Source organism: Cydia strobilella, chromosome Z (genome assembly GCF_947568885.1).
Source record: "Cydia strobilella chromosome Z, ilCydStro3.1, whole genome shotgun sequence".
Taxonomy (NCBI): Eukaryota; Metazoa; Arthropoda; class Insecta; order Lepidoptera; family Tortricidae; genus Cydia; species Cydia strobilella.
This window is the reverse complement of record NC_086068.1, coordinates 7,626,309-7,641,240: the sequence shown is the minus strand read 5'-3', so window position 1 is coordinate 7,641,240 and position 14,932 is coordinate 7,626,309. Positions and strand designations below refer to the sequence as shown.

Here is a 14,932-nt window from a genome sequence, read left to right as displayed (position 1 = left end):
AAGTATTTCAGCGGGCTGTTCTTCTTTCGGTCTGCGTTTTCCTCGCCAGGATACCTCTTCTGGTTGTGCCTCTTCAATTGGTTTCTCTGTTTTGATTGGCTTAAGTTGCACATCTTCGGGTTTCTTCTCTTCGACAAGCTTTTGTTTAGGTACTGGTTTAAGCACCACATCTTCAGATGGCTGTTCTTTTTTTGGCCGTCTTTTACCGCGCTGTGAAACCTCCTCAGGTTGATCTTCTTCGGTAGGTTTTTCTTGCTTTACTTTTTGTATGGTAATGGGTTTAAGTGCAACATCATCGTCAGTTATTTTGTCAGCTGGTATTTTTAATATAACAGTGTCTTCTTCGCGTGTTAAGGACTCTTCTATTACGAGTGTCTCTACGGACATCTTTCTCTGTTTTAGTGTAACCTCTTCTAATTTTTCTTTTGTTATTTCTTTCTTTTCTACTTTTGTTGGGCGTAATTTTATGCTTTCTTGTGTCCAGGGTACAGTTTCTTGCTTTTGCTCCTGGTAAGCAGATGATCTCCGCCTTGTTGGCCCTCGTGGTTGTGCTTCCTGTACATCTACGTCCTGTTTAGGTTCAGATCGTTGTCTACGCCAATGTTTAGTTTCTAGTGGTTCCGATTTTACATCTTCAGATATATCAACTGTTTCGTCGATTGCAAGTATGTTAGTATCTTCAGTCGAAATGATATTTTCGACATGCTTACTTACTTCCTTTGTGCGAGGTTTTCTTCGATGCTCAATATCCTCTTGTTGACTGACTTCTGATTTATCGACGTGCAGAATTTCTGTGTCTTCGGTGATAATTCTACCAACAGTGTTCTTCTCATCTTGTTCGAGCAAGGTTGCCACCGAAGGTTTTTTCACTTGTTTTAATGTAATATCTTCAAACTTTTCTTTTGCTATTTCTCTCTTTTCAACTTGTGTTGGGCGCAATTTTATGCTTTCTTGAGTCCACGGCACAGCCTCTGGCTTTTGCTCCTGGAATGCTGATGATCTTCGTCTTATTGGTGCTTGAGTTTGTTCTTCGGGTACATCTGCCTCTTGTTTAGGTTCAGAACGAGGCTTGCGCCAATGTTTTGTCTCGAGTGAATCCTGGTTTACGCTTTCAGCGGTTTCAATTGTTTTATCAATTACTAGTATGTTGGCATCCTCAGATGAAGTATAATCCTCAACATGCTTAGGAACTTCCTGTGTTCGAGGTTTTTTCAAATGTTTGGTTTCAAGTTTTTCCATAACTTCCGATTTAGAATCTTCGATGACTGTTTTTTCGATAGTATCCTGTGTAGCCGTTTTTCGAACTTGTTTTAATGTAACGTCTTCTATTTTTTCTCTTTCTATTTCTTTCTTATCTACTTTAGTTTTACGTAATTTGATGCTCTCTTGAGTCCACGGTACAGTTTCAGGTTTTTGCTCTTGGAAAGCTGATGACCGTCGCTTGGTTGGTTCTTGTGGTTCTGCTTCTGGTACATTTGTATCTACTTTGGGTTCCGATCTTGGTCGACGCCAATGTTTACTCTCAAGTTGTTCTTGTTTAACGGTTTCGCTTGTGACCATTGTTTTGTCAACTGCTAGTATATTACTATCTTCAGATGTCGTTTCGATTTGCTGTATGTCCTGATGTTTAGGTTTTCTCCAGTGCCTTGTTTCGATTACCTTCGTTTTGTCAATAAGTTCTTTGTTATCAACAGTCAATATATTTGCATCTTCGGTAAAAATCACCTGCTGCATAGAAGTTTGTTCTTCCCGTACCTGCGGCTTTGATTTACGCCAATTTACAGTTTCCAAAGTTTCTTCTGTTTTCAATTCTTCAATCACTCTCTTGGTGCGCCAGGGAACGGTGGTAGTTTTAGTTTCAACATCTTGTACGTTTTCAAGTCGTAAAATATTTGATTCTTCTGTTGACTGATATAATGATTTGCTGGTCGTTGTTTTTTGATCGACCGTAAATTGATCAACATCAGTTTTTTCTTGGAACGTTTTTCGTGAAATAACTGTTCGGGATTCTGTAATCAGAAAGAAAGACACCTTTATTGTTGTCTACTAATTGAGGACTATTTAATTTAACTGCGTACTTTTTTTAACACGCGCTTAATTTTTTTACGTTGTTAAATAAGCTAGTAAGTACTTACTTTTATTGCAGATAAATGCCTCATGCAAACTTAGCTTATATGGCATAATAAATAACCAGTGGTTAGTTATTACACAAATTTAACTTTATGTTGTCTAGTCTGCAGGGTGACATGCACCTTAATCCGTGCAGATATGTGCATTATATTAATACTTTTATTGAAAAACTAAGCATTAAGAGGAGGCGTCTAGCTAGAGGATGAACCCTATTAATTCATACTCCTAAACCTAATGATTTCTGTAATTTAATTGGTTTTGCGAGGTAGTACCAGTATATAGTACTATATATATATATAGTACTTATATAAAATCAACGGAACGTCCGCCAACTTCTTAGAAACCTCATTGGAGAGGATTTGGGCGCTGGGGCCCTACGGAACGAAGGTCTCAACCCCAAACGGAACGGAAACGGAATTGTACACCGCCGAGACTTATTTTTGTTTTTTTTTGGCATCATGGGCAGCCGAGCCGGCTCTGTTAGATGTTCCGTGGATATGAGAGGGATGACACCCCATCCGGTCTCTTGTCTGTGAGAATGCCCGGCGGCTCAAGTTGACGCTGGCAAGTTACCGTCGTTAAGCGTGGCATGCTTAGAGTAGCGGCCCGCGGTCTTCTGACAAGAGAGCCCATGATGTCCCCGGGCGTCGACGTCAGTGTAGCACGAGAACCTATTAGTATTTTGTGCACAAACCTGGGCGCCAAGTTGTAGACAGGTTTTTATCCGGCTTGAAGGACCAATGTTTAGCGGTGGAGGTGGAATAGCTAGTTCAGATATGAAGGCGGGGAAACGAATGTCCGTCTTGTGGTCACGATATATATTTTATAATAAAGCACAATAATATAAGCACCTAAGGTGAATTGTGAAGTTTTAGTTATAGCGTTTACATGGTAACCGAAATAGAAATATAAAGAACATAGATTACAGAGCACTGACTGTAAAAAGGAATTAATATAATAATATTAGGTTCTGTTGGACTTGCCAACAGTACAGTCGCCATGAGATATATCGAAGTGGCCAAGGTGCTAAAAATATCTGATCACGCCTCTATTGTCAAGCTTTAAAGTGCGTGTTCAGATATTTTTGAGCACCTCGGCAGCTTCGATATATCTGACATTTGGTAACTCCAGGGTTACGAATAGTGTCTCTAAAAAATTTATTCCAAGGAACAGTGTTCTATCTACTATCACTACTGTTGTCAGTTTAAGATGCTTACCCATACACACTGCTGTCAATTGGCATTGAACTCGTGTTTAACTAAATCCAAAATCAGGAGTCTCTATCAGTAGGAGTGAAGTACAGAGGGGGCGCCACGACAGCGCCGTAATAAATTTCGTAAGCAAATCGTGAATCAAAAAATAAAAGACGTAGGTAAATAAAAATAGTATATTTTTTAATCTAAGGTACTATGATATTAACGATACCCGTACCATGAGTTACTGACAGTGTCAAAACTGACATATACTCTAACGTCTACGCAAAGATAGATATAACTCCGTAATAGATGGATACAGTCTAAGAAAAAAACGTGCCTCGAAAATCACGAAAATTTGATTCTCGTTCAGAGGGCGCCACTAGTTTTGGCCTACACTCATATAGAGGGCGTTGACTGTTTCGTTTGTTATTTATAATTTTAACGCATACCAGTGAAAGAACATGTGTCAAAATCATATAAAAATAATTAATGCAAATAAAAAAATCATTTATCCATATTTAAATACATTTTATCGTATTTTTATAAATATTTATTTTTAGTTTTAAAGTGTGTCGACAGATGGCAGTGAATTTACTGGGGTTACAAAATTTACTATGACAGTACCGCTCTAGTATAAGTTACTCTATGGTCTACGTAATTTACTTTCTATACATCTCGCTCAGACTAATATGTCAGTACGAGCGAGATGCATAGAAAGTAAGTTACGTTTACGCTCGCATTTATGTCAGTGCCAAACTGATGGTAGCCGTACTTGTCATGTTAGAATGTAGTGTGTTGGTATTGTGGGCCGATCTTGAAACCTAAATTAGTAGAACTTCTAGCTGACATTCGATTAGATTCAAATTTGGTATACGTACTTATGAAAGACCGACAATGCAATATTATGGTGAATACGGTGACATCGACCGGTGCTATTATTAACGGAGAGCGAAGGTGGCAATGGAACTAGGTGATTTTTCTAATTATTTTATTAAGTACTTACGTAACTAGTACAAAATAAGTTAAAAATTAAAACTACAGTCTTTTTGAAACCATACAATCTACTTAAGAGGCCGTAGTCGATTTTGGAGCAAAAATTTTAAATTGATAGATTTAGTCGTTGAAATTATACACGTTTTGTTACGTAATATCTAAATAACAAGTATTGGTTTCTATTAGCACGTCTTCTCATCTTGCCTTTTAATAATGAGGTCGCAAGCGTGCGTCTCCGGTAATATATGAAAAGAAGGGACAGTTTCTAAAAATTCATCAAAAATTTATGGTGGTAAATTATACAAATTGATGTATAAGAATAGTTTCAACAAATGTTGTAGATTGTTTAAGTATCAAAATTACGTTGAAATTAAGTCGATTTTCAGAGAAATTGTCACTTGTTTTGAAGTAATTTCTGGAGAAAATTGATTTCTTCTAACTTTCATTTACACTACTTCAAAGTCATAATAATAAAAATGTAGTCTGATAAACGTCAAGAACAGGATATGTGTAATACAAAATTACCATGTTTAGCCGTCCAAACTTTACGAAATTTACAAATAAGAGCGACAAAATCAGTGCTTTACGCGCGTTTACCTAAACGTCCATCAGAAAAGCAAACATTACTAATTTAGTGAGTCTGTTTTCAACAAATTGATCTGATAAAAGGTAAGATAAGAAGATGCGCTAATAGAAACCAGTACTTGTTATTTCAATTAGGTAACAAAAGGTATACAATTTCACCGACTAAATCTATCAATTTTACATTTTTGCGACTAAAATCGACACCGGCCTCTTAAAGCACAACTCCTTGAGCATAAAGATATAAAAATATCGCTTGGAGAGATGTCGATTGATAAAGGAACGTGCCGCTACTGAAAACTGGGAAAATGTACTTTTTACTGATGAAAAAAACTTGTATTGAACAGGTCCATGATCACCAAAATGACAGAATTAACTCTTCTAGCCGCCTTGGAGAAGCCGCAGTCACTCCTCATCGCCAAAAGCCGGATTCAGTTATGGTTTGGGTGGTATTTGCAGTAGTGTGCAGCAGTGGTGCAAAGATAATTTTCCCGGATTTATAAGTTCAAAACAGTGGCCACCATACTCGCCTGATCTAGATCCAATGGATTATAGTTTGTGGTCAATCTTAGAGACAAGGGCCTGTGCTATTAAACACAAATGTGTAAACGCTCTAAAACAACACTTACCAAAGAATACTTACTTACTCCGTTGGCTCAGCGACCCAAAATGAGACTTGGCCTCCGACACGAGACAGCGCCACTTTTCTCGGTCCTGTGCGACCTCTCGCTAATTGGTGACTCGAAGTTCGTGCAGATTCGCCTCCACCATGTCTCACCAGCGATACCTGGGGCGTCCGATAGGACGTCTTCCTGCCGGGCGGCTCAGGTATGCTCTTTTCACGTTCCGATCTTCATCCATTCTCTCAAGATGGCCCAACCAACGGACTCTGTGAGCTTTAGTCTCTCCCATGATGTTAGGTTCAGTTCTTCAATCTCACGGTTCCTAAGGAATGTCCAGCTTCCATCGGGTCTTTTTTTGGGGCATAGCATAGTATCTTACGGAGGATCTTCCTCTCGGCCACTAGCAGCATATTTTCTTCCTTGAGTGTCAGTGTCCACGCTTCGCATCCGTAGGTTAGAATTGGGCGAATCACGGTCTTGTAGATTCGGATTTTGGTGCGTCTACTTAGAAGCTTGGACACTAACACCTTATGAAGGCCTGCACTGCATCGCAAGGTATTCTGGATCCTGATCTTGATGTCCTCGTCACGATTGTTGGTGTCTATAATGCAGCCTAAGTATTTAAATTCTGTCACTCTTTTGTACTCTGTATCTCCTACATTTAGATTTTGGGGTGGAGCGCGGGTATTTTTATAGCGTCGCATGTTATTTCGGTCATTTCGTGTTATATCCTCAGGCTGACCTTTTTAGCTTTTGTTGCCAGAACACTGACGCTTTGCCGCACTTCGTCTACAGAGGGTTCTAGCAGGGCTAGATCATCCGCGTAGCTTATCCTTATGACTTCCGTTTAGCGCTATTCCCCCTTCCAGTGACAAAACTTTTTCTAGGACGTACTTCAGAACCAAATTAAAAAGCATGGGTGACAGTGCATCACCCTGTTTCAGCCCCGTAATCACCGCGAATTCTTCCGTCAATTCTCCGTCGACTTGGACCAACATTTTGCTCTCCAAACCAAAGAATGGGAAAAAATATCCTTGGAGGAGCTGCGGCATATCGTTGAAAATTTTAACAAACATTTGCGTTTGTGTATCAAAGCGAAAGGAGGCTATTTTGAAGACAATTAATTTTTGTTGCATAAAAAAGACTGTAGTTTTCATTTTTAACTTATTTTGTACTAGTTACGTAAGTACTTAATGCAATAATTAGAAAAAACTTTGTCAACGTATTTTTGGGCCAACCTGTAGTTGCCTTTGAAGTATGTTGCTAGTTGCTAGGAAGTAGGAATTATAATTTTCAAATTATGCGAGGTGTAAATTTTGACGATCGATTTTGTTCTGGCTCTGGCTAACAACAAGACAGCATGACCGCTTTAAAAAATATCAACCGACCAAATAAGGCTTCATATGTCAAAAGAGCAGCTATGGACTATAGCTATTATAGACTATAAAAGAACTCCAAATTATACTTTATTTATAGCCCTTGTCTTGAAAAAATAAATCATCTTTGCTTAGTTGATGTCTGGTTGTTCATAACGGTACCGTGTTGTAAGACGCATAACATGGATTGGATAACAATATACAGGATGGACCATAAATATTATAAAAAAAATTGCAATAACAATACATTTGAACAAGGAAAAACCGGCCAAGTGCGAGTCGGACTCGCGTTCCAAGGGTTCCGTACATTACACAATTTTTAACAATGTATTTTTTTAATGTGAATCGTGAGTGAAATGTCTTTAAAAAACCCGTAGAAGCCGGATTAAAAGCTAAGTAATTAAGTCCGACTCACGCTTGACTGCACATTTCTTATAGGTTTTCCTGTCATCTGTAGGTAAAGAACTATTTGGGTATTTTTTTTCAAAAATTTAGACCCAGTAGTTTCTGAGATAGAGGGGGGGAATGGTAATTTTTTGGCTATTCTCTTAAATAACTTCTATAGTATTTATTTTAAAATTACAAAACATATATATTTAAGATTCTCAAAATGAGCTCTTTCATTTGATATGTGATGCGATATAGTTTGAAAAACTTTATTTTTTAATTTTCTCATTTACTCACCAAAAGTGGCTCCCATGTTTAAAATTCATGTGTTTACGTTACATATCCATCTTCGGGTCACAAACTTACATATGTGTACCAAATTTCAACTTAATTGGTCCAGTAGTTTTGGAGAAAACGGGCTGTGACAGACGGACAGACAGACAGACAGACGCACGAGTGATCCTATAAGGGTTCCGTTTTTTCCTTTTTACGTACGGAACCCTAAAAACGTAATAAATGTAGACAAAATGGGGTTTTATTTATCCAAAGCAATTTGTCTAAAATGTAAACCTTTTGCAACCTGAACCTGAAAAGTTTCGTTATAGCCTGAAAAGGACGATGGAAAATATTTTGTAAAATCCTCGATGGAGCTTAGATGGCTGACAAAAAATTTACTTTTAGGATATCCACGATAAGAATAGTAGCTTCTTAACCAAGGGTGGAAAGTGAACCATTCCACCCGAGATATTTTGGCGCTCGAACGAAGTGAGAGCGCCAATAGTTCGAGATGCTTTTACCCGAGTTAAACACTACTTTTCATTCCGACTATGAGGAAAGTCAAACACAAGAAATGTAGGTTTATTATTGGTAAGTACATATATTTCTTTAAAACAAATGATTAAACAAATTGTTTATTTCTTTAGAACAAATTATAGGTAAACCACATAACAACAATGAAATTAAATTAGTTGAAAATTACGGTAAAATTTGAACAATTCGAAAAATTAAGTTTTACCAGGCATATTTATATTAGAATTACTTTTCGCCCTAGGGTGGGAAAAGCAATTTTCCATCCGGCTATCAGCCTATGAAAGGTGAACTTTCCGAACAGGAGAGATGAAAAAAACCACTGGGGATAAATCTGGGTCGTGAGGTGGCCAGTTCAGATTACCTCTTTTGGAAATAAGATTTCCGGCGATTTTTTTCCAAACCGCTGAATAGCGTCGTTACAAGTCGCCCTTTCCTCTTGATACTAATACCAAGTAGGTTGGTTAGAGCAGTGTAATGCAGGATAGAAAAAAAATCTGCAATATTTTTACATACCGCTCGTAGAGAAACCAGGTTGACCTCGAATTCGCTCTATTCTCAACCACTTAACAAGTTTTCCTTTCTATTTTTGTTACCTACATAAGTTACATGCATGCCAAGTTTCATGTTGTGTTTCGGATAGGACTATACTTTTGAAATTTGTTAGGGAAATGAGCCGGACTTTGTTAGTAACTTGGCGTATTTTATACTTATTTTGTTCCGTTTGCTACAATAACAGTAGATACAGTTTTTACCAAAGAGTAACTATACGCCTGGTTTGTTTTTAAATCTCCTTTCAGGTACTTTATCCCATTTTTCGTTGTGATGTTTGGTGAAATCTCACAATAGATTTATATTTAACAACAGCTTTTGTATACGAGATAGCCAGGTTTATCAGATAAGCATACTTATCACTTTAAGCGCTAGCTTTTCTCTTTTGGCTTTTTTAAACCTAAATATCAATGTCTCCTTGGCTTGTTGGTAACCCCGTCCTCGGACTAATTAGATATTAGATTTAATAAAAAATACCAAGCCTATATTCATACTCATCATGGCGTTGGCGTGGCTACCAAATGGGCCGGCCGAATAATGCTACATTTAAAACTTGGCATACGTATTAGAATAGAAGTAGGCAAACAATGTATTCTGCGTCTTCTACACATGTCACTTTATTAAGATTTGGGTCTGATTCCATCACACAGGAAACGTTGGTGTTTTCAAAGTGCACTTGACGTTTGATATAATTAGGGTATTAGAATACTAGTCAAATCAGTTTCTTTTTTCGAACTGTCAAAAGGATTTGCTACTATGGAATTTATGTGAAACATTAGAATGTGACGTCACGATCAAATTACCTACTCTTTATTATAGTTTTATTTATACGGGTTTTATAATAGAAATTGTGTCTAAAAATAACTGCTGTCTACGTTTCTCTATTAATCTTCTGGTGCTTTATTTCTTGCATGGTGTAAAATTTATTTTAAATACAGTCAAATACCCGATTACGAATTAATAGGGGTTAAGTTGAAAGAAGGTAGAGTTCATTCAGTTGTTTAGTGACAATATAGCAGAGTATTCATTCTAAGCGCGTTTCCACTCATGCCAAAATTAGATATATTTTAACTAAACAGCGCTAGGCATACAATTCCTTTATTGTCTTATATTTTCTTTCGTAGATAACCCATCAGGTGCAAACAAAAGGTGACGTCTGTTTGCCAATAGGACTAAGTACTTACTGCCGCAAATATTCAAAATCGACACGACAACCGGCAATACTGTAGATACCTTTTTCTTAATAATGTCACACTCTACCTAAGGGAAACCTGCATAAACATTATATCTAAGGGTAGGCAGCATTTTAACAAGAATATATCGTTGAACAAAAATGAATACGACTACAAAAATTAAGCAGCTTATAGGTTATCATATTATGGTCATCAGCAGTTCTATTTTATCAAGTAATGAGGATTTTCTGAATCAAATGCAAGTTATTATGGAAAGTTCCCAAATGACCTGGTGTGAATATTTTTAAGTTTCCTCGATTTCTCCTCCAGAAAATACGATAATCGGACTTACCTTACAAAAAAAATCCCAAGTATTCAAGAAATTGGGCAATATATAGGATAGGATACATAATAAAGATAAAAATAAAAACCCTGGCGAACTGATAATTTAGAGCGGTTAATACATTTAGGTACTACAAACAGTATTAACCCGAGCCCAACCAGAAATGAACTTCGGTATTATGTTTCATTTAAATTGAATACGAATTTGTAACTTCTGTTTCGCCTTGTAATTGTGGCTGGCGTATTCTTGGCTGCAATAAACATTGAATAATTGACAACGCCTCAACTATCGTATTACCTATATTATGTAAGTATTTACCATAACGGGTTTCCCTAAAATACCCTCAGTAGTAAGCAATTTTATATTTATTAAATTGTAAGATGTGGTACCTTACGAGTAATACCAACACGCAGGATTATTTGCAATTCTCGGGGGCTTTTTGAACCCTGAAAACCCCATAAGCATGAAGACCAAATATCTCTTACCATTGCATCAGGTACACCAAATAAAAGATTCGCGCAAATCTTATATTTTCAGTCTCAAATAGCACCCTAACTGTTACCATGAGTTTATCGTAGCCATAATCGCTAGCGACGGCGAGAACTCACTCGCAGTGGTGATGAGCTGATGAGAGTTGTGACAAGATGACTTGGCACGTTATTGGCACGAGTGCAAACGCTCGGAGTGGTTTAGATTTCAGGGAAGTGTTTAGTAAGTATGTGAAGAGTTGAGTAAAATTGGTCAAGCGAAAATTTACAAAAAAGTCTTAATAAAACTTGAAATGAAATCTGCTTCATATAAAAAAAAATGCACAAAGCATAAACTACGGAAGGTAGCAAATAATCTCGGTTCAAGCCATCTCGGATATGGGTATATATGGTATCAATGCATTTATTATGATGCCCTGAACACAAATATATGAGATGACAAGCGCGAAAATTATGGGTAGAGTAGAAACTTTGACGTCATAAAGTCGGCGGTACAAAGGAAAAAATTTTTTTTGAACATACTATGTGCGGCGGGTGGGCTTTGTGAGTAGATTAAATACAAATATACAACATACTATAACAGTTTTACTACTTTATGTAACAAATTATGAGAAAAAGTAGGGATGGGCCTGCTGGTTCGATCCCTAGTAATTGTATGTTGGGTTGGGACATAACTTTTTGTATTTTTTGATACACTTAAATTTCGTATTGTTTTTTTAAATATATTTATTATGAAAAAATGAAAAAATTTCGTGTTATTGATTGATCAAGCGCGGGTTAAGCGTATTCGTTTCATTTTTACAAGCTTTTATTTAACCAACCCTAAAAATATGTTTTTTTTTGTCATTATAATTTTCTAAATTATTCTAAACGGCGGAGCCATACATTATTTCAGCTTTAAGCTATGGCTCGCGAGGTCTACAGCTCACAGAGCCACTAGTATTTTAGTAACAGAAAATTATACTGTTATTCAAATAGATGTACTTCTCTTATTTTTTGATATATCTCGTTAATTATTTTTGACCATTATATAGAGGATATTTACAGTCACTTGGTTTATATTTTGATATAATCCATTCAGACGTTTTTAATCTAGAGCTGTTTAAAGTTAACTGCATTGTAAATTTTTTGGACATTTTCTAATAATTTGTTAGAACAAGTAGTGAAAAGTGAAAATTTTATCGTACGAGTATGTTATATATTTGTAATCCACTCAACAAGCCCTTTCATTTTATATACTACATGATATATTTAAAAAAAAATGTTTTTTTTGTACCGCCGTCTTTATGACGTCATAGTTACTACTAACACCATTTTCTCGCTTGTTATCTCATATGGTTATGTTCAGGGCATCATACTGCATGCACTGACACCAAATATACTCATATTCGAGATGACTTGTGTAAAAATCGATTTCTTGATGACTTTTAGACAAAATACCGACTGACTTTTGGTTATACAGAAAATCGATTTCTTGATGACTTTTAGACAAAATACCGACTGACTTTTGGTTATACAGGATGATTTCTGGGTCGTGATCTAGAACCACTTTTTCTGACTGTAAATAACTTTTGACATACGCTGTATGGAAAGCGACAAGACGTCGCATTGAGTAGGGTGACCAAATTGTATGCAAAAATATCTATAGTGTCATCTGAAAAATAATCATCATTATTGGTGATAAGCAATAATTAACAACATCATTAGGCTCATCTTTGAATTCTGTATGATGTCTTCTCTTGCTCCACGACCCCGAAATCATTAGTATAGTATAGTATTAATTTTCTCAAATGATTTTTAGGCCTCAGACCCTAATCCTTTAAACAAAAGCTTTTGTTTCTTTTATGGAAAGGCGCCTTAGTCGCGTGCCGAGCGCGTGCCAAAGCAACTATGTCGTAAAAGAGCAACTATCGTGATAGTATTATGGTTCAAAATGTAACAGCTCATTCTGAGATAACAAGTTTGGGTAATGAAGGACGATCGGTTGCCTGTGTGTAGCCTCAGAATACAGAGCCGCTACATAAATTTGAACCATATAAATAGGACGGTAAAATTTCTTTTTAAACGAGTTTGTTCCCATTCAGTCAGTAGCGGTAGCATTGGTAACCGCTGAACAAAAGAAACCTTTTGTTTAACAGATTAGGGTGTGAGGCGTAAAAATCATTTGAGAGAATTCATACTACATATATAAGTATGTAGGTAGTTTCTCGCGCGCATTGTAACGAAAATCTTAATTTAGGATTCACGCTCGTTGGCGCAAATGTCGAGCGAATACGCTTATTGTTTTTATGGGGACCTGGGGTAAAAAAACAACAACGATATATGGAAAAGTTGCACTATTTCTCATTCAAATACTTTGAAAATTCCATGTACCATAACATCATCACAAAAGTTCTAAAAACAATTTATTTATTATAAATTTTCACTCGACGCTTATATGTGTTTATGTTTATGTGTAGGTAAACCTTTTGTACTGTTATCCATCAAGATATATTATTATAACTGCATGTATAGATAAAAGTTGTGTCCGTCCCTCTACTCTTCTTCTTTCCATGACAGTGATTATTTGTTAAATTTATTTTTCACATCACCTATTCGAAAAAGGACTTATTCTTTCCCGCTAGGTGGGATCAAAGTGGCACTTTTCTTCCCTGCTAGGAGGGACCAAAGTGGCACTTTTCTGTTCTAGGACACGATATTTTTTCTTTTTTGCATACTATTTTTTTAGGTAATTAATATTTTGGAATATAATAATTTCCTCATAAGTGATGTGAAAAACAGTATGTGTCACATGGTAGCAAAATTATTTCCACCTTGGGCGATATCGCTTGAATCCCTCACTACCCTCAAGATTCTATTTTAGAATCCCTCGCTACGCTCAGGATTCAATTATAGAATCTTTCCCTTCGTTCAGGATTCAATGTACGCCCTCGCCGTAAATATGTCATTTTGCTCCCTTGTGACACTATATACTTTTCACATCACCAATTCGAAAAATGGGTTTTTCTTCCCTGCTAGGAGGGATCAAAGTGGCACTTTTCTTCCCTGCTAGGAGGGATCAAAGTGGCACTTTTCTTCCCTGCTAGGAGGGATCAAAGTAACACTTTTCTGTTGTAGGACACTATTTAAAAAAAAAATTGCACATTATTTTTTTAGCTTAAATAATATTTTCCAACATCATAATTACCTCATAGGTGATGTGAAAAGCAGTATATGTCACATGGTAGCAAAATTATTTCCATCTTGGGCGTAACACACTTGAATCCCTCACTACGCTCAGGATTCTACTTTAGAATCCCTCGTTACTCTCGGGATTCTATTATAGAATCCTTCGCTTCGTTTAGGATTCAATGTACGCCCTCGCCGTAAATATGTCATTTTGCTCCCTTGTAACACAATCTACTAATTTTACATCGTCTATTCGGATATGGACTTTTTCTTCCCTGCTAGGAGGGCTGGGGTCATAGTGGCATTTTTCTGTTCAAGAACAAAAGCCAGTATAAAATATTAACTTAAATTAGTATAAACATAATCGATTACAATTTCTTTATAATCAATTACGTGCATATTTTGTCATAATTGTAGAAAACAAATGTAGTTAGCGTATTAAATTAACTAATGGCGTATTTTATTTACGAAAATTAGTTAATTAGCGTAATATTGAAAGAAAAACGTAAAGCCATTATTTTAATAATTTAATTTATTTTTACATTTTAGATCTCCTATACTTGTCTATGCAACTTAAAAAGTTTAGTACAAATGTTTCACAAAAGCATGCGGTTCTGTATTGTGTATAGGCAGGGATGGGCAAAATTCATTTGAATTACGAATAAGAATAACAAAATTATTCACGAAAGACGATTAAAATTATCGGATGATTATTCCTAATTTGATTTAATTTTCTAAATTGTTCTGCACGGCTCACTCTTTTATATATAACTATCTTTTTCTGGGCCATGCTAGAAAGTTATTAACTTTGTGTGTTAGTAATTCATTGTTTATGCTAATCCTTTGTTTATTATACTAGCTGGGATTCTTTAACCCTCAACCATCTCTAATGTGTCAGAACAAATATACAGTAAAAACAAGTCATAGTAAACGTGTTATTATTCGTGTTGTTTATTTGAATGGAATAACCCAAAAAAACTTAAATATTTTTTGTGGATTTATTCGAATGAAATAACGAATAAATCATTCGCGAATAAACCATTCGTGAATAAAAAAATCGTGAATTATAGTTTATTCGAATGATAATGCCCATCTCTGTGTATATAGGTATAGAC

The 14,932-nt window shown here is 36.2% G+C and overlaps 1 protein-coding gene across 1 annotated transcript in view; it reads right to left on the bottom strand.

Annotated features, from left to right (window-relative positions):
- The window catches only part of LOC134754137 (titin), a 147,416-nt gene that overhangs the window by 81,325 nt on the left and 51,159 nt on the right, over positions 1 to 14,932 (bottom strand). The window contains exon 22 of the mRNA XM_063690216.1: positions 136 to 2,009. Coding sequence (XP_063546286.1) covers positions 136 to 2,009 — 1,874 coding nt within the window. The remainder of the gene's footprint in view (positions 1 to 135; positions 2,010 to 14,932) is intronic.